This window comes from Gasterosteus aculeatus, chromosome X (genome assembly GCF_964276395.1).
Source record: "Gasterosteus aculeatus chromosome X, fGasAcu3.hap1.1, whole genome shotgun sequence".
In the NCBI taxonomy this organism is placed as follows: Eukaryota; Metazoa; Chordata; class Actinopteri; order Perciformes; family Gasterosteidae; genus Gasterosteus; species Gasterosteus aculeatus.
In genome coordinates this window covers 17,352,079-17,374,698 of record NC_135698.1, presented here as the reverse complement: position 1 = coordinate 17,374,698, position 22,620 = coordinate 17,352,079, and the positions used below count along the sequence as shown (strand labels likewise).

General features: G+C 45.2%; 2 protein-coding genes across 18 annotated transcripts in view; one reads left to right on the top strand and one right to left on the bottom strand.

Annotated features, from left to right (window-relative positions):
• Positions 1-16,252, top strand: part of ap3b2 (adaptor related protein complex 3 subunit beta 2) — a 26,582-nt gene extending 10,330 nt beyond the window's left edge. For 2 of the 15 annotated variants that reach the window (XM_078083174.1, XM_078083167.1), the window contains exons 6-28: positions 7-73; positions 291-473; positions 858-1,046; positions 1,966-2,063; positions 3,098-3,152; positions 3,273-3,344; positions 3,515-3,577; positions 3,703-3,835; positions 3,921-4,030; positions 4,139-4,315; positions 4,553-4,739; positions 5,218-5,336; positions 7,784-7,822; positions 8,322-8,436; positions 8,707-8,881; positions 9,110-9,269; positions 9,418-9,505; positions 9,639-9,748; positions 10,425-10,653; positions 10,981-11,065; positions 11,247-11,344; positions 13,640-13,778; positions 14,287-16,252. In XM_078083174.1, coding sequence (XP_077939300.1) covers positions 7-73; positions 291-473; positions 858-1,046; positions 1,966-2,063; positions 3,098-3,152; positions 3,273-3,344; positions 3,515-3,577; positions 3,703-3,835; positions 3,921-4,030; positions 4,139-4,315; positions 4,553-4,739; positions 5,218-5,336; positions 7,784-7,822; positions 8,322-8,436; positions 8,707-8,881; positions 9,110-9,269; positions 9,418-9,505; positions 9,639-9,748; positions 10,425-10,653; positions 10,981-11,065; positions 11,247-11,344; positions 13,640-13,778; positions 14,287-14,473 — 2,878 coding nt within the window. In that variant the 3' untranslated portion in view covers positions 14,474-16,252. Of the gene's footprint in view, positions 1-6; positions 74-290; positions 474-857; positions 1,047-1,965; positions 2,064-3,097; positions 3,153-3,272; positions 3,345-3,514; positions 3,578-3,702; positions 3,836-3,920; positions 4,031-4,138; positions 4,316-4,552; positions 4,740-5,217; positions 5,349-7,783; positions 7,823-8,321; positions 8,437-8,706; positions 8,882-9,109; positions 9,270-9,417; positions 9,506-9,638; positions 9,749-10,424; positions 10,654-10,980; positions 11,066-11,246; positions 11,345-13,639; positions 13,779-14,286 lie in introns of all 15 variants that reach the window. The other 13 variants (XM_078083175.1, XM_078083168.1, XM_078083173.1 and 10 more) reach the window with 8 other exon arrangements.
• sv2 (synaptic vesicle glycoprotein 2) lies at positions 16,100-22,620 on the bottom strand. Of its 3 annotated transcripts, none has more exons than XM_078083181.1 (13): positions 22,372-22,620; positions 21,224-21,322; positions 20,795-20,956; positions 20,257-20,419; positions 19,959-20,080; positions 19,456-19,619; positions 19,286-19,366; positions 19,037-19,135; positions 18,548-18,636; positions 18,095-18,222; positions 17,601-17,696; positions 17,273-17,432; positions 16,100-17,118 (listed from the first exon to the last, which is right to left on the bottom strand). In XM_078083181.1, exons 3-13 carry the CDS (start codon positions 20,823-20,825, stop codon positions 16,935-16,937), a joined length of 1,317 nt encoding a protein of 438 aa, XP_077939307.1. In that variant the 5' UTR covers positions 20,826-20,956; positions 21,224-21,322; positions 22,372-22,620; the 3' UTR covers positions 16,100-16,934. The 3 variants fall into 3 exon arrangements, with proteins under 3 accessions (XP_077939307.1, XP_040019490.2, XP_040019491.2); XM_040163556.2 differs by having other exon boundaries at positions 22,171-22,480; XM_040163557.2 differs by having other exon boundaries at positions 22,210-22,373.

Here is a 22,620-nt window from a genome sequence, read left to right as displayed (position 1 = left end):
TTCCAGTTTGGATCCAGAGCAGAAGGACCAGCTTATCGAAGTCATAGAGAAATTGCTCGCTGACAAAACCACGGTGGGTTTTTGCAGATTTTTTCATTTTTAAACAAACGCAAGTTTATCAATTTAACAATTATCCGATCACCGGGTGCCATTCACTGACTCGGCTGTTTCATCACATGTTCAAACCGTCTCCCTCTTCGTTGTAATTTCCAACCAAATTCCCGGTTAATTGTTGAACTCGACGTGCGTTTAAGAGAAACTCTAACACCGCCTTCTGCCGTGCGCTGCAGTTGGTGGCGGGCAGCGTCGTCATGGCTTTCGAGGAAGTGTGTCCTGAGCGCATCGACCTGATCCACAAGAACTACAGGAAGTTGTGCAACCTGCTCATCGACGTGGAGGAGTGGGGGCAGGTGGTCATCATAAACATGCTGACCCGCTACGCCAGGACCCAGTTCCTCAACCCAAACATGAACGTGAGTGAGAATACAGGCGTTTCTGGTGTGCGGGCGGGCAAGTTAATGAGAGAGCCTCGAATCACGTCCGGCGGTGCTTCGGTCGAGACCCTCATCTATTTGCACTTGCTTCTTGCTTCATTGCTTCTTTTGCAACTGTTTGAATGCTTGAAGTTGCACGAGTTGCATGTTGTCTCAGCAGTGGCGCTCCGTGCGTTTTATATTGTTGGATTCATTTTTCCCCTTTTGCCAATGTAACTGTGCAGAGGTACAAATTGATTCATCCAACCATAGTTGACCACTTGCAGATTTTTCTAACACTAACAATCACTTTCAACGTAACAGAGGTTTCTGTCTCGGTCCGTCGGCCTGCAACGCGGTTCTTAATCCCCGCCGTCTTTGCAGGAGTCGCTGCTGGAGGAGGGAAGCGACAAGACCTTCTATGGCTCAGATGAAGACGAGGACGAGGAGGAAGAAGAGAAAGAAAAGAAGGCCGAGGCTCCCATGGCTAAGAGGAAGCCGTACGTGATGGATCCGGACCATCGGCTGCTGCTGAGGAACACCAAACCGCTCCTGCAGAGCCGCAACGCAGCTGTGAGCCCCGCTGCACCTCTCAACAACATCAGCACCTTCACTCTCCTCTTGAGCCAGTTGCCATGGTGGAGATAGACAATAGTTTTCTCTCAAACACTGTCGTTACGGGTAGTTGCACGGCCTCGGTTGACGTCATCAAGCGGCCGACGTGCCCTTGAGCACTTGATAAGAGCCGACCTCTCACTCTGAAATGGGGACAATCTCTCAACGGATATTAATAGAGCATCACGCTGCATTTGTGCTGCTGTGGTCACCTTGGAAGGCCGGTTTTGTTTCGTATAAGATCTAATGATGTTCCCCCGTCACACCTCATTCTGCCTTTGTTGTAGTTGAGCCGTTGAAATTCGGTTCAAGATGAACTCTGTTTACAGGCAACAACATGTGTTTCCTTATCTTGTAGCACAGCAGGCGATCATTGAGCTCTATTTGTGCTTTATGCGGCTTATGGTTTTGCACTTATTAAGTCATTAATAAATAGTTACTCTGATGTTTTTAAATAGCGATGCATTTGGAATCACGAAACTACCACTACACGTACTACTTAAAGTGTCTGGTTTTATAATGAACTGATAGTTTGTATGAGGTACTTATTTACTGTCGCTTTATTACTGAGGCAGGAGGAACAGCACAGGAGCAAAGTGATGTGCACTAGTGGACGAGAGCAGCAGCAACATTTATTTAGCCATCTAATAAAAAATCAAAAGAAAATATATAAGAATCCGCTATATTTAAAATATTTCAGACTTCCTTATATTTGGTTATGAACTAACCTATTTAGGCTACACTAGTATCTATATAAATCCAAATTAAATCTATTCCATTTTACAGCAACATTGAATGAATGAACAGAAAATATATCACGTGCAACCTGTTTTCTGCTGGTGATGATTTAGCCTTCCCTTTGTCCCGCCCCCACCAGGTGGTGATGGCTGTGGCTCAGCTCTATTTCCATCTTGCCCCTAAAGTGGAGGTTGGGGTGATTGCCAAGGCCCTGGTCCGTCTCCTGAGGAGCCACAGGTGGGCCGCAATGTCTAGAATTTGAAATAAATGGTCTCTTCTAATTGCTATATCGTACATTTTAGGCAGCAGGGTATTCCGAAAGGTGTAATAAAGCCAGCAGCGGTCCCACTACGTTCCAATGAGAAGCGTTGAGTTCATGAAAAAGGAACAAAGCATTCACAGCTGAAATGATGAGAGGGAACTTTAATGGCCGTGAAACTCAGCAAAGTGGAAAACAGAATGAGAAGAGGAAAAAAATGACAATTGAGGGTAGTAAAATAAATCTGTACAGCCCCGAAGCAGGAAGTGAAATTAAACAGGGAGCTTGGTGAGTCTGAGGTAAACATTGGGGCATAAACCATGAGGAGCGATGATGGTTCATAGCTGTCAGCGCCTTATTGATCAAGTGCTCTTCTGGCTCTCAGAGCGCTGTAATGGGTTCATCATTCAACAGCGGCCACACAGCACGCGGGATTATTCCGCTGAATCCGCTGCACCGTACGATATGTTCCATTACCACGTATCGTCGTGTGGAGTCTGATTAAAATCGATTTACTACTGCCTTATAAGAATAATGATCTTTAACAATAAATCCAATTAGGTTTTTTAAACAATGTGGACCAGACCATCTACGAAGGACCTTGAAAGGAGATGAATTGCTTTTATTCACTCAGGAAACGAACAAATATCACTTTAAAAAATAATTCATTAAGTACTTTTCTTAAGATGTTCTGCACATGGAATTATAAAATGTAGAAAGCAACGCTACTCAAAAAGCTCAGAAAGCTGACAGCTGGTTGCAAAATCTCTTTTTTGTAACTCTGCTAAACTCTTTTCCACTGATTAAGGATCCATCAAACTGCCCCTTTAGTTCAAGAGAGTGTTATCTTAGTTTGTGTTAAAACGTGATGCATTATCAACAATACTGAAGGTTTTGGGCCCACGTCCATCACCCAGCTGATATGTTAAATAATTTCCCCTCAATTGATGAAAATATTCATACGTTGTTTATAAGAAGTGGAATTAAATATCTCCCGTGTTTCTCCCTCCAGTGAAGTCCAGTACGTCGTTCTCCAGAATGTGGCGACCATGTCGATCAAGAGGAGGGTGAGCTGAACCTGCCGCTGTATTTCCCACGTTTGACAATGACATTTGAAATCCAACACTGCAAGTGGAGCTGCAGATTCACTGAGGTGGTTTGTCTCTGTCCGTCTGTATGTTCCACAGGGAATGTTTGAGCCGTACCTGAAGAGTTTCTACATCCGCTCCACGGACCCAACACAGATTAAAGTCCTTAAGGTCTGTTTCTATTCTATTGTGCTGCTAGTGCAACATGTACTGTATATTTGAAGCGTTTCATTTTATTGAATCATCAAGAAGGTGACAGTAGTTACGGTAGATGGTAGAAGAAGAAGAAGTGCCCCTTCTTGAAATGGAGTTTTCAGTGTTTCTTTCATGGTCCTTTGCAGCTGGAGGTTCTCACCAATCTGGCCAACGAAACGAACATTTCCACCATTCTCAGAGAGTTTCAGGTGCAGTGCAACATCCTCCTTGAAGAGCACTTTTTTGTCCCCTGTCAAAGTAGCATAATACATATTGTGCAGATTTGTACTTCCTCTATCGCTTACTGCGCTAAGTGGTTATCTATTTCCTGCAGACTTACATCAAAAGCATGGATAAAGATTTTGTGGCCGCCACGATTCAAGCCATCGGCCGCTGTGCCACCAACATCGGGGAGGTGAGGGACACGTGTCTGAACGGCCTGGTGCAGCTGCTGTCCAACCGAGACGGTGAGTGCTCCTCAGAGGCTCCTCCAGCTTCGAGCCTTCAGAGACTAGAAGCTTCACCTTCAGGACTCTTTCTCCTGTCGCGCAGAGTTGGTGGTGGCGGAGTCGGTGGTAGTTATTAAGAAGCTGCTGCAGATGCAACCGGAGAAGCACAGCGACATCATAAAGCACATGGCCAAGCTGACGGACAACATCCAGGTGAAAAACGTCTGTCAGAAGGAGACTGGTTCCATCATGGGTTGCTGTGCTGAAACAAGACGGGCCAAAGGAGGTTCACCGTCTAATATCGTTTGAATTGTTCTACAGGTGCCGATGGCGCGGGCCAGTATCCTGTGGCTGATTGGCGAGTACTGTGAGCACGTTCCCAAGATTGCTCCCGACGTCCTGAGGAAAATGGCCAAGTCGTTCACCAACGAAGAGGACATCGTCAAGCTGCAAATCATCAATTTGGCCGCCAAGCTTTATCTCACCAACTCCAAGCAGGTGTGAACAACCCGTGTTTCTTCCTCAATAGTGATGTTTAAATTAAGATTATAAAACTTGTCAACCATTTCAGAAGTGCCACTGAGCTTCAGTGTAGAACATCAGTCCCTGGACCTCCACAAGCAGAGCGCCTCCTCCGCAGGCCGCATCCATGCATGAAACACATCGCTCAGGCTCCGAGTCTCGTCTCTGTTGTCCCCTCATCTCGCGTGTCCTTCATGTTCCCTCGTCTCGCAGACCAAACTGTTGACGCAGTATGTTCTCAACTTGGCCAAGTACGACCAGAACTACGACATCCGCGATCGGGCGCGCTTCATTCGTCAGCTCATCGTACCCACCGAGAAGAGCGGCGCTCTGAGCAAGTACGCTAAGAAGCTGTTCCTCGCCCTCAAACCCGCGCCGGTCCTCGAGTCTCCATTTAAAGGTAATAATAATATTAATAATACATTTTATTTATAACGCACTCTTTGTCAAAAGAGTGAGACAGGAGCCATTTAACCAGATGACACTGTCACACTAAAGTTCTTAAGATAAACCCGCACAGTGAAATAGAGATTACTTGATTAAACTAGATTAAAATGATTTCACCGACAGCTTTGGTCTAGTGCAGCAGTTTGAGTGGAACAGGTGGATGAAACAGGGAGTTAGTTACAGACCTCATTAGATTCGATGTAATTTACACTTTCAGAATAACATCATGTCCGACATCACTTGCAAATTACCATCCACAAATCTTTAAGTAATTTAGTTATTCCTGTTCAGCTAAAGCTAATAAAATATAGAGTCTATGACATATGATTAAAATAACAATAATGATAATAATAACTGCAGTAGCTACAAAGTGTCTTTCTTCCGTGCAGCTGAACATTCTGGATTGGCTTTGTTTTATTTATTTTTTGTAGATCGAGACCACTTCCAGTTGGGTTCTTTGTCCCACTTGCTGAATGCCAAGGCGGGCGGCTACCAGGAGTTGCCTGACTGGCCTGAAGCCGCCCCAGATCCCTCCGTGCGCAACGTGGAGGTGAAGGATTCTGTGCGTGCAGTGGGAACAGTAACTTGCAGAGACAGAGAAAGGTGGAAGGGAGCGAGGGTTTGCTCCCGCACCAGAGCAGCGCCTCAGAGGGGCTGAACAGAGTCACCACAGCATCACCTCCAACGCAGCGTTAACTCCAATTTAACATTGATTCCTCTTCCATCTTCCACCCACTCACTGCTCATAAGCATTAACAGCTCATCAGTAACAGACATCCTTTTGGGCCTCCATCTATTCCCAAAAGGATGCTGCTCAAACACTCCCCGACTCCGCGGAGGAAAAACCAACAAAGGAGAAAAGAGGATTGTAGATGAGATTTAATAACCTCTGATTCACCGTGAACACCTCGCCCTCTCTGGCGCGCCCGCTTCTGTTCGGCAGCAGCTCACTCGACCCGTCCGGGTGATTCCCCGCCGGTGTTTGAGCCAATAGCACATGCGATACAGAAGGGAACCGATTGGGGAGCTAGAGCACAATTGTTTACTGTGAGTCGGTTAAAGGTCGCCCCAAGGAGGGACGGCAGCTAAAATAACCCCAATATTTCTATACAGCTGCAGCATAGTTGATACCAAACATCAAAGCAGTTAATTAATCCCCCCCCCCCCTTACATTGTGCTCTTCATGAGCATAGCTGAACAAACAAGCTTTCATTTGATGTATTTATAGAGCAGCATCCCAGCGCAACAACGTCCCTCCTCTTCTTCTCCATCCCATCCGCTCCATGTGCCATCGGCCCATAAGCAGCAATGTGATCTAAACGAAGGCAGGAAATCAAAGCTTGAGCGACTCACTTCGTTGTTGAAATCAATACTCGTAAAATCACTTGATTTTAAACCAAGGGAGGAACCTCAAGGCTTGATTTTGTCGTCTCAGATTTGTTAATTATCGTTATTGTGGCGTAGTTTGTTTTCACTCTCGGCTTCATGTTCCTTACCCGCTGTTAACTTGTCATTTACTTGTGATGCAGATTTCAGGATGAGGCCACAGGTGCATCGAGTCACATTTTAAATTCAATGGTGGTGAACAAGAGGCCATTCAGGCAGTTTAGCACGTTCTCAGCTAAATGATGATATAAGTTTAATTACTGCTGAATGTTTTCTGGCCTGCAGGCGGACAGTGTTTCTTTTGAGAGATGAAACTCTTGAGAATCTGTTCTGATTCACGTTAGATAATATTCAGTGGGGTAAAATCCATTCAAATTGGATTACCTACACGCAGAAAAAGAAAGCTAGGTAGAAAATGACGCTGGTGTGTGTCACCACATCGCTGCTCTCCCTCTGCACGTTATGCACCTGCACAGACAGAGGAGGTCATGACCACCGGCGAGGGGCGGATCAGCCTGCTAGGACAATGGAGAGAGGTGCCCCCCCCCCCCCCCCCCCCCGACCCCCCTTTGGGAGTGTGGTGATGTTTGTTGTGAAGACTGCTCTCTCTTTCCTCTCATAGTCTCTCTCTGGTTGTCATAATGTAGAAACCGATTTCACTCCTCGGTGCTGCTTGTTGTTTAATGCGGTAAGAGATTCAAATTAAGTTTAAATGGTAATGTGTCAACTGAAACAAGTCCAAACGATTGGAAAGGTGAGCTTGACTGCGTCTCTAAACTCGAGATACATTTATTTGCCTTTTGACGACATCGTTCACATCCGTTATCAAGAATCCTTAGATGTACCAACCAACTTTGTTTTCATTTTCTTTGTTATCATATAAGTATTTCATTTCATTTTGAGGCTTTTTTTCATTATTATCGGTTAAACTTGACATTTGCAGGTGACAAAATCTCCACTCAAGGTCCACCTACTCTCTTATTAACACTCGTATTCAATAATATGCAAGAATGCGACGCATCCAAAAGACCCCTGAACAAGGGTCAGTGCACCTTGAGGGGAATTTATTTTGCCAACTGGTCACATAAAGGCCGACTGCACTTCACTGTTTCTTTTCCTGCACCTAACTGGTCTCACGTGAAATTTGTGACACAGTTTGTGAATGTGTTGCAAATGTTGTCGTTGTTGTTTTGCAACGAGTGATGTGATTCCACCTCGTCATTTAGTCCATCTTAATCCATGCCAGGAATCATCATGCTTCGGCACTGATGAGGACCAAATGCATTGTTGACGTATAAGTGAGTAGTGAATGTTAATGTTCACCGTCTCGCTCTTCATTTGGGTGTAAACGGTATAATTAAGTTACATTGGAGTGCAATCATTTTTGCCAGAACGAAAAATAATCCCTTGATACTTGTAGAAGCTACTGCACCTAAATGCCAGATTCTGTCTCTGATTTCAGAAACTGTTCTCACACGTCTTCTATTCTTAACCCAGAAAACCTTCCTGTGCTTGTTTTTCTCTCTCTCTTTTTTTTCTAAAAACAAAACCAAACTCTCTCCTTCCGTATCTCACCTGCACCCCAATGTTTTTCTGTTCTGCATCCACCAGGTTTTTGCGCTGCTCGAAAGAGTCACAACATTAACGAGTGTGAGTCCGTTAAGGGCAAAGAGCCCCCCCCCCCCCCCCCCCCTCTCCCTGAGCCTCAACCCGTATAGCGGCAAAACCCAGAAAGCTTTTAGACCCCCCCCCCAACCCAACGTAGTTGCTGTTCTGTGCTTAGCTCAGCCAAAGCTACCTGAACCACAGCCCCCTCTCCCTCGGCCTCTACCATTAAAGACGTGATTCTTTCAGCAGGACGCGCTGTCCTCTGGCGCGGGGACGTCCACCCTCATTAGCTGATGGCGGATCAATTTATTCCCTTCGTGTGGGAGGACGCTCCTCTAAAGACATCACTTCTCTTAATGGAACCGCTCCCCGTATTAGAAAGAGAACCATTTCTGCCACTGGCCACGAAGGCCTCGCTCGGCTGCACCGGGCCGAGGGAGGCCTTCGTGGCCACGCCGCCGCAACCCGCCCGCGTCTCTCGCTCCCGTCCGGGGAGGGGGGTGAGGGCGGTCGGCTCACTGTGCGGTTTCCCTCCCCCCAGGTGCCCGAGTGGACCAAATGCAGCAGCCGAGAGAAGAGGAAGGAGAAGAGGGTGGAGAAGCCGTTCTACTCGGACTCGGAGGGCGAGTCCGGGCCGACGGAGTCCGCGGACAGTGGTAGCTTGAACGGGCTGTGCCGTCTCGTCCTTTGGCTCTAATGAGTCTTCATGTCAAAGTGGTCACCAGTGTGTTGTTACCTCCTAAAAAAAAAAAGGCTCAGTGATGTTTGTTATCAGTCGCATATTTCTATGGCGTGTCACATATTCACATTCCCTCAATGATGAAAAAGTGGAACATGGATGAGTACGTGTGTGTAGGCGCATCTGCACAGCAGAGTGGTTCTGTTACCGCGACGACGCTCCGATCACCATCGTCTCTCCCTTTCAGAGTCGGACTCGGCCAGCGGGTCGGAGATGGGCAGCGGACTGGAGGAGAGCGGGTCGGGGTCAGAGAGCGAAGGGAGCGAGGAAGGCTCCGAGTCTGAGGAAGAGGAGGAAGAGGACGAAAAGGACAAGAAGAAGATAAAGAAAGATTTAAAGAAGCCAGTGAAAGAAAGCGAAAGGTAGGACATTGTGATGATATTAAATGTAAGATACTGTGTTTTAAGTATTTGGACTCCTTGACGTCTCTCATTCTTACTGAATTTTTACTTTGTGGCAAATGAAAGCGACTTTATTCTCGTCTCGTACGGCCCACGTCACACATAGTAGTTTCGTTAGAACCCGCCTCGTCCCTCATGATGAAACAACTGCCGCCTCCAGAATTAGGACCTCTGAACTTTGCTTTCCAGCGAGCAAAGCAGTGAGGAAGAGGAGAGGAAACACCAGAGGAAGAGCGACCAGCAGAAGAGCGACTCTGAGTCTGAGTCCGACGAGGAGAGCGACTCCGAAAGCAGCCAATCGGAGTCCGACGACTCGGATTCAGAGGCTGACGTCAAAAAGAAGAAAAAGGTACAGGAACGGAAGACACCCTGAATTCAGGACCCCGTCTGCAACAACAGAAAACACAAATGTATCGACTCGTGCTCCAAGCATTCCTGTGTTTAGCTCTTCACAAAGCAACCGTTGTTAAAGTGAGTTTTCTTTCATCTCCTTCCAGGCAGCTGAATCCAAACCTCCTCCCAAGCCCGTCAAGAAGGACACCAGGAAAGAGAAGAAAGAAATGTCTCTGCTCGACCTGGACGACTGTGAGTTCCTCTCTCGCAGAGACACCACGACAGGGAAGCAAACACAAACGCGAGACAACACAAAGAAAGGGCGAACGCGGCGGAGATCGGGGACGTCCTCGTTGTCTCAGGTTGTCGTCTCTTCTCTCCACAGTCGAACCCGCTGCGTCTCCTCAAGTCACGCCGGTCAACAGCTTCCTGTCCAACAGCCTGGTGACCGACCTGGAGGGACTGTCTTTGTCTGACGCCGTCCTCTCTCCGGCTGTACGTACCTCGCATGTCCCTCTTCTTCTCCTTCTCCTGACACACTAACTGGGGGAACCTCTGGCAGAGCGGGACGTCATTTTTATCCTTTTTGCATCGCTGTTTTCACTCCTTTACCTTTCTTAATCTTTTTAATAATTCGGTTTGGTTAATGTGGTTTTGTTCTGTTCTTAGGTCATATGTTAGCGTATTTGTATCTACCGATCTATTAATTCTATATATTCTGCGCTCTCTATGCAATATACTGCTTCTTGCCCTTCCGATTAGATGCTATATTGTATTTTGTTGTCTCGGTATTTAATTTGATCAAATCTCACACCAACTTTGACCAAATTGTTTCCCTTGACTCCCACACTCATTTTCAGCTCATTCTAGTTGTAATAACTCTGCTGTGGAGAATTGGATGAGCTACACATTTAAATGAATCATTTAAGTTTTGTACTTTAGGGCCCATGAGGTAAAAAACGTTGTGTCTGTCGGGGCTTTTAAATAAAAGTCATTGAACGTTCAAAGACTCGTCTTCCCAATTTTACAACCAGCAGCAAAGTCAATTACAAGATATTATAATTCCTGACTCGGCACCCTACCAAGCGATGCCTCCGTGAAGAGGGTGTTTCCTTCGGAGATGGTATAATAATAATAATAATAATGCAGCTCCCTCGTCCTCTGCCTGCAGAACATCTCTCCCTGCAGTGCACTGAAGAGCTACGAGCTGCTGCACCGCATCCGAGGGGAGGGCCTGTCGGTGGAGTACTGCTTCAGCCGGCAGCCCTTCAGCCCCGACGGCAACATGGTGGCCGTGCAGATGCAGTTCACCAACAACGCCACCTCGGAGGCCAAGAACCTGCACATGGAGGACGTGAAGCTGCAGTCCGGCATGAGGGTCAAAGAGTTTCCAGAGATCGGTGAGTTTGAGGAGGAGCTTCAGCGCTGCTCGTGCTTCACAATGAGAAGAATGTCGGGTGGAATGAGCCACATGCAGATGATGTCATGCTTAAACGTGTGGAGGTTGAAGTGTGTTGCTGTGGATTGTCAGAAACACAGATATTTATCATCTCTCTTGTGCACATGTGTCTGCAAATGGTGTTTGACAAAAAGCCAGATGGTCACAAAGAAAGAACAAAGTAAACCATATTAAACTGCGTCCCAGTGTCTCCCAGTGTCTCCTAGTGTCCACGCTGTGCGTTGATGTTTCGCTGTCGCCTGTTTTTTTTGCCGCTGTGCGCCGACAGAGCTGCTGCCGGCGGGCGAGACGGCCACGGCCGTGATGGGCATCGATTTCTGCGACTCGACGCAAGCGGCAAACTTCCAGCTCTGGTGAGATTTGATTGTGTGTTTGAACGCGTCGCCTCGCAGCTTCCCGCGCTCCTCCCCGCGCTCCTCCCGCGGCGCTGCAGGGAAAACCAAACATGACAGATCGAATAAGTTCAGACAACCCTCTGCTCTGTCTTTTAGAGATATGATAACAATTTCTTCAACGGTCTCTCTCCATTTTCAGCACTCACACCAGGAAATTCTTCGTTTCCATTCAGCCGCCGGTCGGGGAGCTGATGAGGCCCGTCTTCCTGACAGAAAATGAGTTCAAAAAGGAGCAAGGTGAGTTGATATCAGTCACATGCCGTCCACCTACACCATTTTAGTCAGATTCAAAATTCAATTCAATTCGATTCATTTTATTTTGTATAGCCCAAAATCGCAAATTACAAATTTGCCTCAGAGGGCTTTACAGTCTGTACACATACGACATCCTCGGTCCTGAAACTCACCATCGGCACAGGAAAAACTCCCCAAAAAATTCCAAGAGGGAAAAAAGGGAAGAAACCTTAGGGAGAACGTCAGAGGAGGGATCCCACTCCCAGGATGGACCGACTACAATGGATGCCATGTGTACAGAATGAACAGTGTATAATACATTCAATTCCTATGACAGAAAATAGACGCTTTAGAAAGAGAAAATAAATCTGATGTTACTTTTGTAAAGACCGTCTTATTTACTTATTCTATGAACTGAAAACAAACTCTAGTAACATTGATAAAATACTTTAATATCCTCAATTGTGGGGGAAATCATACAGGTGCGAATAAGTTCCTTCATGAGGAGTAAAATAGTGAGTAAAAACTTTTAATTGAGTTATCCAAGAGGATGGAGGATCAATTAACGTGTTATTCATTGATGTTGTTATGTCAGATATATAGTGTCATTCGCGTCACTCTTAAAAAGCAGAACGTCTCCGGAGGCTATACTTGATTCTGATTGGTCAGCGACGTCGTCCTCCCGTCTGTTATTTCAGATGGTTGCTATGGACAATGAGCTGATATCAGTAGTCAGCAAAATGTTATCATGGGTCACAAAAGCAACTTCTCGTCGTTCTCCCAGCAACACGGGATCACTGGATGTTCATCAGTAGACCGGACCCATCCAGCGCTGAATACTTCTTTGTATTAAGAGACGTGCGTGCCAGGTTTTTGAAATACAGCAAGGGTTAAGTGTTTGCTGAGCAGCTACAGACGACAGTTATCTGCATGTTTCTGTTGTTCGGCGTCCATTTCCCCTCCCTGATAACGCAGAGTGAGTTATGACCTCTAACGAGCCCGCGGTGACTCTTTAAACATGTGTCGTATCCACGGTTCCTCCCTCTTCGTACCCCCCCCCCCGTAGAGAAGCAATTACTAGGTGAGTAGATAGATTTGTTTTTTTTTCACAGCCATCTGTGTGCCCACCTGCCTTTAAGCCAACCTCACGCAGACCACCCCCCCCCCCCCCCCCCCCCTTCCTCCTCCTCCTCCTCCTCCTTCCTCCAATGCCTCCGACTGACTACCCCACCTTCCCCCTCCCCTCCCCTCGCCTTGGTAATCGACACTTCATGCACCTCCGGGTCTGCGGCTGCACACAGGCTCACCTGTACTAACCTGCATCCTACCGAAGGCCGCTCGCACGCTGCTCCACCAGCAATGAGCCGAAACGCTCACCCGCTGATCCCGAGCCGCTCTGCGTGTGAACGGAAAAACACACACAAAGAAACAGCAATGACATCCGGCCCATTCATGCTTCTCTTTCCTGAGCTTTGGAGCTGCGGATGACCTGATGACTCTGAAGTGTCGCAATGTCACAAATTGAAACCTCGTACGCGTGGATTGTTTTGGGGGATTTGCAGGTTCGAAGCACGTCTTGACGTCTAAAAAAGCCTTGAATGGTGTTGAAGAAGTTCATTGTTTTTAGACGTCTTGGTTTCAGTTTCTAGATTTCAACGTGCAACTTCACCAGCGATGTGTCTGCTGAATTAATTGTTTCTTTAATCAGCTGTATTTTACTCAGGAACCCTTAAAGGAAGCTTCGTCTGCTTGTTGCACGTCTCCTGTTCTTTTTCTTCTTATAAGCTTTTTAGGTCTTTTTGCTTTTTTGAATTGAGGATAGAAAAGGTGTTAATTAATCAGTTAATTATGTTGTTGATAAAGAGTTATTGTTGCAGAATTAGTGAGGACTTTCTTTATACCGACAACCAAATTGTCTCAACGTCTTTAGACCTGCACATCTCCAAAATCAATTCAAATAATGTTAATGTTTGTGTTTTGTTTGAAAATGTCCTACATTGAACCACTTGGGAAGCACTGTTTATGTTCCAGTAGCATTTTATACCCACGGATGTATTAAGTCACATCAAATCACTGTCTTATATACAGTATCCGTATACTGTATGTGTCTGTAGCTGGCCAATATCGTCAAATAACAGATCATCTAAAGCTGATTCGGATGTCAGCGGCACCTCGTTATGTAGCGCTGTGTTACTGATAACCGCTTTGCACTTTGTGCCCCTGGGAGACGTTAAAAAAACCAGCAGCGGCTCCAACGTTGGTTCCAGTTTGACCATCGCTCGCCTCCTTCCTCCGCAGGTCAGCTGATGGGAATGAACGAGATCACGGAGAAGCTCACCCTGGACGCCAAGTGCCGGAACGAACACACCATCGTCCAGAGGGTGACCACCGCCGCCAACCTCAGCAGAGTGCCGTGCGGCTCAGATAAGGAGTGCAGGTGAGAAGATCAACCGTGTGAGAGGGAAATGCATCACAGCCGGAGTCTGAGATCCTGTTCAAGTGAAACATGTGACTATATGCACCTGTGTGAACTGTCAGTGGTTGGATCACATTTCAGCTTTAAAGGGTTGGTTCACACACATAAAATGTTTGTTTTTTTACTAGTGGTGAAGGCCAGAGGTGGAGGAAGTAATCTGCCATTTACATTTGAATTCATTAAAAGTACAAATGAATCAGCATCAAACTATATTTCAAGTAACGTAATAGTTGTTATCATGCAAAATGATTCATTATTGATGCATTAATATTTAGTGTTTCAGTTGGTAAATGGAGCTAATTCTAATTACTACTATTAAATATTACTACTCTATTACTTAGTTACCATTAGGGATCAATTGAGTCTGGTTCATAATTTGACTACAGTGAATTGACACTCACCTTTGTCCCCTTTTTCTTCATTCTGTGGCTTTGTCTTTTACTTCCGATCTTTACTGCTTTGACCTCAGTCCTCCTGTCCCTCCTCCTGATCGTCTTGTCCACAGGTTTGCGGGCCGGACGGTGACCAGCGGCAGCCTGGTGTTGGCTACCGTGGCAACCAAAGAGGGAGGAGCCGCCCAGCTGACGGTCAACTGTGAGAAAATGGTGATCGGCACCATGCTGGTGAAGGACGTCCTCCTGGCTCTGACGCAGTGACCTGTGACCTTTTGCCCTCTGCCTCCCTCCCCTTAGCGCCCCTGTCAAATATCGCCCATCACGCGTGTAGCATCTCCTCCGTTATCCTGTTACCAGCGTCGCCGTGGAGATTTCCAGGACTCCACTTTGTGGTTTTGTTACTTTGAGAAATGGCTCCTGGACGTACGTGATATTAATGACAATCAGACATGAGACAAAATCCTTCTCTTCCTTCTGAAGCCCCCCGTGTCGTTATCCAAAAATATTTATTTTGTAATTTATTTTACTGCCACGAGGAGCCAATTGGATTCATTTTACTCAATTTCTGGGTCAACTTTAAAAAAATAAATTATTGAGCGGAACAGTTGAGTAAAACTCACGAGTCGGCTTACGTGATGTTTTCTGAGCTTTCCACCACATCTTGTGGTCTTCTCAGCATTTGTAGCAGCGAGCTCGTCATGAAATGAGACCGGATGAAGGAAGGCGAGTTAAACCTCTTAAGACACGTGCGGATTTTTCCAACATTGCACACTTGTCTAAAATTGTGATAGATAAATTAAGGGACGAGGACTTGTAGATTGTTAGAGGGTAGGAACTAATAATCTATGTGGTCGTATAGGTCGGGGCATTAAGATTATTAAGAAATTAAAAGAAGATAAAACAGGAGAATAAAAATTCTCTCACATGTGGATGCCCAAATCTGTCACACATGTTATTAGCAATCAGACTCATTCAAAATGTAGATATTATAAATAATGGTTCATATTCTTTAGGAACAAATTCTCCACGGACACGTTCAACCACAATAAAACGCAAGATCGGCTTAATCTATTCGCGTCCAGTTATTTGAAGTCATTGCTTGAATGTAGAAGGCTCCTCCGAGACAACGACTACCAATAACTGAGACGTTCCATTCTGCCACAGCACACAAAAAACTGCTCCTGGGAATAAAGACGGATCTCCACCTCCATTTCTGTGATTATAAACATCTGCCTCGCTGTCATAGTGCACTTGTTCATTACAATAAGTGAAGTATTTAGAAGAACTGAAGATGTATAAATATTGTTTATGTATTGCAACATGTAATACAGTACTACTGTAGGTAAACTGTGTGTGTGTGTGTGTGTGTGTGTGTGAGAGAGAGATAAAGTGTGAGTGTGATGACACTGAACATTTAATTTTCTCTTTTCTAAAAGACTCAAACACTTGACTTGAAATGCTCGTGAAGATTATAATGATAAACACTATCGGTCGAATGCTGCAAGCTGAGCGTTTTAATTAATGAGAATAAATAACGACCTATTGATCATATCGGTGTTACCTTGATGGCATTTGTCAGGCGACTTTTATTCATGTTTTCAGGTCAGAGGTCATGTGGCTTTTATTTTGTCATGGGCCCTTATGTGCAGCAGCTGCATGTTTCTCATCTTTTAAGAAAAATATCTGTATGTATTTATTCATCCTTTTACTGTTGGAATGTGGGTTTTACCAAAGGACAGTCTAACTTCCGTCCTTGGGGACTCTTATTTTGGCTTGTTTAGCATCAGACCACTGAGACCTGCTTTTTGCATCAGCTAGGATGCAGAGTGTAAAGAGTAAGAATGATGCTTCTAATGTAAAGATATAAGAGAAGGCTTTCACAGGAAATTATTACTTCCATGTCTTGCATTTTTATTTTTACCTGCATCAGCTTTCAAATACCTAAATTGTTTCATTTCAACTGTGTGTGGTTGTGAAATGTGGTCTATTACAGCTATTACAAGTTTATCTATTATACAAATTAAAAAAAATACAGATTCATTCCAGTGTCTCATGTGATTTACTCAAATCATTCTCCATAAAATGTGTACAAAGTACAAGGACTACTGTACTGACTTTTCAACCGCTGTAAGAAACGATGGGAGCCTGACTGTTGGAAAGTACTTTTATGGATGGTGATGAGCATCACATTGCAGCCCGTTTAGCGACTGTATATTAATGCATATTAAAACACAAACTATATGTGTGAAACAGGAGCAAAAAATAAGATCAAGTTCCAAAGACAGATCTTCTTCCCACTCTGATGTGATTTGTTCCCTGATTGTCATCTTTGGTTTTCCACACCGTGGTCCCATTTTGCCATTGGGTGATATATTAACGTTTCAACATGGATAATAAATTAAAAAATGTAAATTAAAATCACTACGAAATGAGTCTTTGATTATCTGTCACACGACTCGTAGAAGTCAGAGGCCTCGAGACCTTCTGAAATAATCCTCTATTCTCATCTCTTAAAAGTATAATAATACTAGTGAATAATAATTCCTAGAAATGTTGGAGACTCTCCCTACTTTCTTTTGACAATGTTTCTCACCGTTGGCATTTTTGGAATTAAAATAACAAACAATAAGGCACAGAGAGGTGACAGAAGGCTCGTGGTTTGAACATCCACATCGGGATGTTAAGAGAAGGTCTTTTGGGTGTCGTGCGGGCTGAGCAGAGATCAGGTGAGCTCCGTCTGCCGGGTTTGTGGAAGCACCAGCGCCACCAGACCTCCGGTCAGCAGCAGAGCCGACACCAGCAGGACCGGCACGGCACAGTTTGTGTCCATCAGCCGGCCGAAGGCGACGTTACCCATGATGGCCGCCACTCGGCCGACGCCGGTGAAGAAGCCGAGAGCGGAGGACCTGGCAGGGGGGGGGGGGGGGGGGGGGGGGAAACAGAGTGAGTAAAGAACTCATCAAGTGTGTGACCTCACAACTCTCCCCCCAAAAAGTCTCCAGTATCCCACATACATGTCCTGTATATACATATATAAATATAAATAACATTCTAGGCTACCGTAGCTGTGTCGGGTAGAGCTCTGTTCCCAGCACGTCCAGGGCGTTCCAGGTGATGACGGACACGCCGCTGAAGACGCAGGACAGGATCAAACTCTGGACTTTGGTCTGGACCACGTAGATGAGGAAGATGCTCAGACTGGACGCCAGCAGGCTGCCGGCTGGAGGCACACCAAAGAAATCAGGGAGAGATTGGGGAACATTCAGGGATTCAAAGATAGCTGCCTATGTTGATGGGCATTTATCAGCAGCATGATATTGGGGTAGAAGAGCATAAATAGATTATTAACTAGAAGGTTATTAACTGTCAGAAATAGTGAAAGCCTCACACAGTAGAGCCTTTCCTCCCAGTCGGTCTATCATAAGAATGGAGAAGATGTTTCCAGGTAAGTTTGATGCAGCAATGATGAAGCCCTCCGCATACACTGTGAGGGGAGGAAGAGATACAGGAAGGTTGAAAAAAGATCTACATACATTGGTCTTTTACTCCAGTTTATTCTGTTTCTGTGGGCTGGAGTTTATCCCAGCAGGCAGTGGGATGGAGCACAAGACGTTATACTTTTATAAATCAGATGAAATAACCAAGTCATTTGTTTGCAAGAAAAAAAAAAAAACCTGAGCGATTTAATTGATCGGTCTTCATTTCTTCTTTTTTTCCTGATGTCACTTTTGTTTTGAACGCCTCTCTAAATGGTGTGGATGCCTCTCCCGCTCTAAGTACCCCCATGAGCTGTAATGGAATTGCACTAATGCCTTAACATCCTCCTCAGACCTCACTGTGTCTCAACTCGGAATTAGTGCGTCATGTCGGGTTGTGACACACCTGCAGTCTTCACCGGGTAGCAGCTGTGGTTTTGGAGGAGCGGCGGGACCGACATGTTGGCGCAGGGCGAGCCGCCGTTCTCCATTCTCTCAAACAGCTCCGGGAACCACATCCACAGTCCGTAGTAACTACACACACACACAAACACGTTTTTCCCTTTCAACAAACGCTCCAGACATTTATTAATGTAAAACTATTCTTAAATGCACGGCGGTGGCGGGACAGAAGGTCACGTAGGTTGTTAAAGATGAACTTTTACAGTTAGGTGTCACCATTTCTGCTCGTTGGAGATAAACTTTGCACAGCGCTTATCTCGTTGTCACTGCGAGCCGCCCGTGTGAGATTAACCACCAGTGTCGAACTGAAGCATTGAATTTGTGTACAATTCTGAAAACGCAGAGGAGAACAGAAGTGTTGCTGCAGATGCTCTTTGGTCTGAATGGGACTTCTCACCCGAAGGAGATGCAGTAGAAGACGATGAGCAGAGCGATGCTCCTGGATTTGAGCGAACCATTAAACATCTGTTTAATAGGCCCAAAGACCTGAAAGTCAAACCAAAGAAATTATTCTAAATGAAAGTACATAACAACGCATAACTAGGGAAATATACTCCTTATTATAAAAGGAGTAATAACAATTCTCTCCCAACAGGTCAAAATGCCCACGTATTATGTAAAAATGTAAAACCAAATAATAACTGGCACTTTCAGGCTCTAATGGTAGTTCCCCTCCATAACATAATATTAAGGCCATGAATGTCAAAGTACAGTTTTAAGAACTTAAATATTTGATTAAATAAATGTGTAAAATCCAACAAACACACAGTAAACTTAGACAATGAATCGATTAAATGACGAACAGAAAATAATTTTGATAATTGACTCCTGTGAGTCAGACAACCTTTAAAATCCTGCCTGTGCGTGTCGAGTTTAGCGAGATTACCTTTTTCAAAACACATGCCAGCCTCTCTCTGCGTGAGCCGTGAGTTCTGGTCTCCTCCGGTTCCCCCCTTTGCTTGGAGTTGGTGCATAAACCAAATTCCTTCAAGACAAGAATCGATACACCTACAGTCATTTACACCTCTATCTTTTGCTACTTCTATGGACTTTATACTTGTCTACACAAGCTGCACGTGTCCATGCGACCAAATAAAGATGACTGATGAGAATAAGAACATCGCTCAGTCCATACCGGTAAATTCTTTCCTTTCCCCCACATGTTCATCTTAAACATCGCCTGGAAGACGCGGATCGCCTCTTTCTCTCGTCCCGCCTGGCAAAGACACGGCAAGAACTTAAGTAAAGACAAATAAAAAAAACACGAGAGCAGAGAAAACACAAGAACTAGGGACCTTTAAATACCTCCATGAGGAACTTGGGGCTCTCGGGCATCAGCACTCGGAAGAGGATGGCCGAGCTGAGGCTGGGAACAGAGCAGAGCACCACAAACAGCCTCCAGCTCTGGAAGTCCAGTGTTCCCAGTGAGAAATGTGCCCAGGTTCTTGGAATCACCAGCCAGGCCAGACCTGCAGACAGAAACCACTCGCTAATGGAACTACGGTGTCTTATTGGAAGTTCCTGCTTTCCCCCAGAAGTTCAGAAGTCTAAACCGGTGTGTTTGAAGGACGCATCGATACCACTGAGGTTGTTAAGGTGAGAACCAAATCACCTTGGTATTGGTCCAGCAAAGTAATTCACAAAGTGATTCATTATTGGCTTCGAGACAAATGCTGAATTAAAATGTGTAAACGTTTGTAGTTTCATGTGGTTAATTGTAACCATGTAAAAATTAATTGTAGTTTCACTTGTGTGCGACCAAAGTGCAACTTTGGTGAAATGATTGTTTTATTGATTTGCTTTCTCACCTGCAGCCAGGATGTTTCCTGCCATCCAGAAGGTGGCCAGAGCGCTGATCATTGCCCCTCTCCTCAGCCGGGGCATAAACTCTGAGAAGTACGAGAAGATAACAGGAATCGACCCGCCGACCCTGCAGAGGTGAAAATGGAAAGTTATTATTGTGCACTTTTAAACGCGGGCCAAACAAAAATGATCCTTCACGGAGGACCATGCAGGTTCTGTAAAAGAAATGTGTCTCTAAAACATTCTATTGTTCGTCAGCTAGATAACGAAATAAGTGAAATAGTTTTCAACCGGTGTGCCCACCCGATGCCGCTGATGAACCGCAGCAGAAGGAAGAGCCAGAACCACGGAGCCACGGCAGCCAGCCCTCCAAACACCCCGTTGACGGTCAGGGAGACAACCAGGACCCTGCGGCGCCCCCTCCGGTCCGCCAGGTATCCCCACGTGTAGCCCCCCACCATCATTCCTGGCAGACAGGAATCAAGACCATAACACACAGACATCAGTGTTCACCTCTAAAACTGGAGTCCTCATTTCCTTTAGAGTTGATTTTACAACTAGAATTGAATTTTTTTTTATTATGTAGGATAACATCTTCTCTGCCGTCCGTGCAAACAATAATTTTCATTATCAGCCGATCTGTTATTTTCTTGATCAATTGGTTGGTCCATAAAATTCTAAAAACATACAGTGGGGTGAAGTCTTTGATACACTGCCGATTTTTTTCCTCGTTCAAGAAACCAAAAAAGGCAATTGGCATTTTTGTTTCAGAACATGAGCGATAATCGGCGATCCACGCGAGTGCTGATTAACACCAATGGATGAAGTGATCTGGACTCACCCAGGAATATGCTGGCAGTGAGCAGGCCCATGTCTGACGAGCTCAGCAGCAGATCGCAGCGCGCCGTCGGCAGGAGAAAAGACACGCAGAGAATCTCCACGGCGTCGCTGGCGTTGGCCCAACCACACACCAGCAGCAGCAGCCAGTGGAACAAGCCGAACCCTGAGAGACAGCGAGTAAACAAGGAGGGAGGTTATCCATTGAAAGACCACTTCAGAAACAGAGCTGCGCTTTTTCACAATGACGCCACCAAATGATGTTTGGAATAATGTTGCTTTGGCAACAGACAACTGCAGGCAGAGACCAAAACACTTGAATAAATCCTGAAAACCGAGTCACAGTCTTTCCTCAGCAATCACATATTGAATAATTTGTTTCACTTGCAACAAAAAAAAAAATTGGCCAAAGGTAAAAACCAAAGCATCAAACCTGTTTCCTCCACCGCCTCCTCAAATGTTAACAGTCGCTCTGCGCTCCCACCATCATCACGTTGGGTGCATGACGCGCTCTTGTCAAAAATTGTTTCTCCTAAAAAGCAGCAAAAACAACACAAACCGGTCAAAGGAAACAGATGTCCCCAATAAAAGGGATATTTAAGATGTTGTTTTGTTGTTGTTGTTTTTGGTGGTGGTGGTGCATATGAAGCTACACGTCAAGAGGTTGTTCTTACTATGATTATGATGTAATGATGATTTCCTGTTTGAAGTATGAGGTAATCTAGAACTACACGGTTGGATAAGATACTTTAAAAAAAAAAAAATTTTTAGAACATTTTGCTTCTCACCAAATTACCAAAAATGACCAAACAGAAAAGCTGAGCCAGAAGTATTTGGGAATAGCAGCGCTGGTAGATTCATTGATTATTTGATTGACAGACAATGTATTGGCAACTGATAGCTATTATTTAAACCATGTAAAAAGCATGGATTTTGTTGGTATACAATACTTTGCTGACTGAAAGTGTCATTCAGTATTTTCTGACATTAGACAACGTCAAGTGATGGATTAAGAAAGGCTGCAGTTAACTTGATAATACAAACAATGGTGTTATCAATTATTCTTAGGGTTATTTGCACTCCAATTGATTGTTTGCTATGTAAAACACGACACCATAGTGGCAAAAAAAAACATCACAATGTCCACGCATTGCATTTAAGCTTTCATATGTTTTGTTAGAATTAAATGTGATCCATGAAGAGGATCTAGCTGTCAAAACAATGTAGTGCAGTAAAATATAGTGCAACCACTTCCTTAAAATCACACTGAAGTAGCAGCCATCGTTGAGTAAATAAGTGTTATAGTTAAATTGTGTGTCACGCACTACAAATTAGTTCAAATGTTCTATTGTCCCGCGTGGACATCAACAACCAGTTTACCGTCATCAGAGTCCTGCTCGAGTGGCTCCGCGTGCGCACCTGTGAGAAGCGGCTCTCGTGCCTCCGCGTCTACGGCGTGCACGTGACGAAACATCTCCCCCACCCCCGTAAAAAGAAATAAAGAAAGAAATAGGACGTTTCTATTATGTCCGGCTCACTGCTGCATCCGTCTCATGGCTGGTGGCTAGCAGCGAAGCTAACCTGACAAGAAGGAGGACCAGGAAGTAAAAAGAGGACAGCGGTGCTCTCGGAACGTCCCGACGCCTCCAGTCAGTCGCAGCTCCCGGTCCTCTGGTGAACTTCCGCCACAGCGGAGATTTTTTTAAATCCTTTTTTACTGAAAGGGTCACACGTCAGTCCGCCAGGCAGACACACACATACACACACTCTCACACACACACATAGGGAGAGAGTGTGCGGAGCAGTTGACGTCGCCTCCCCTTCGCGTGT

Bases quoted from the DNA above. Each gene is read 5' to 3' on its own strand.
- sv2 (XM_040163556.2), bottom strand. From the start codon at position 22,264: ATGTTTCGTCACGTGCACGCCGTAGACGCGGAGGCACGAGAGCCGCTT. The intron at 20,420-20,794 runs GTGAGTCCAGAT...CCTGTCTGCCAG, and splicing joins CACTGCCAGCATATTCCTGG to GAATGATGGTGGGGGGCTAC. The intron at 17,697-18,094 runs GTGTGTCACAAC...CTCCCCTCACAG, and splicing joins CTACCCGGTGAAGACTGCAG to TGTATGCGGAGGGCTTCATC.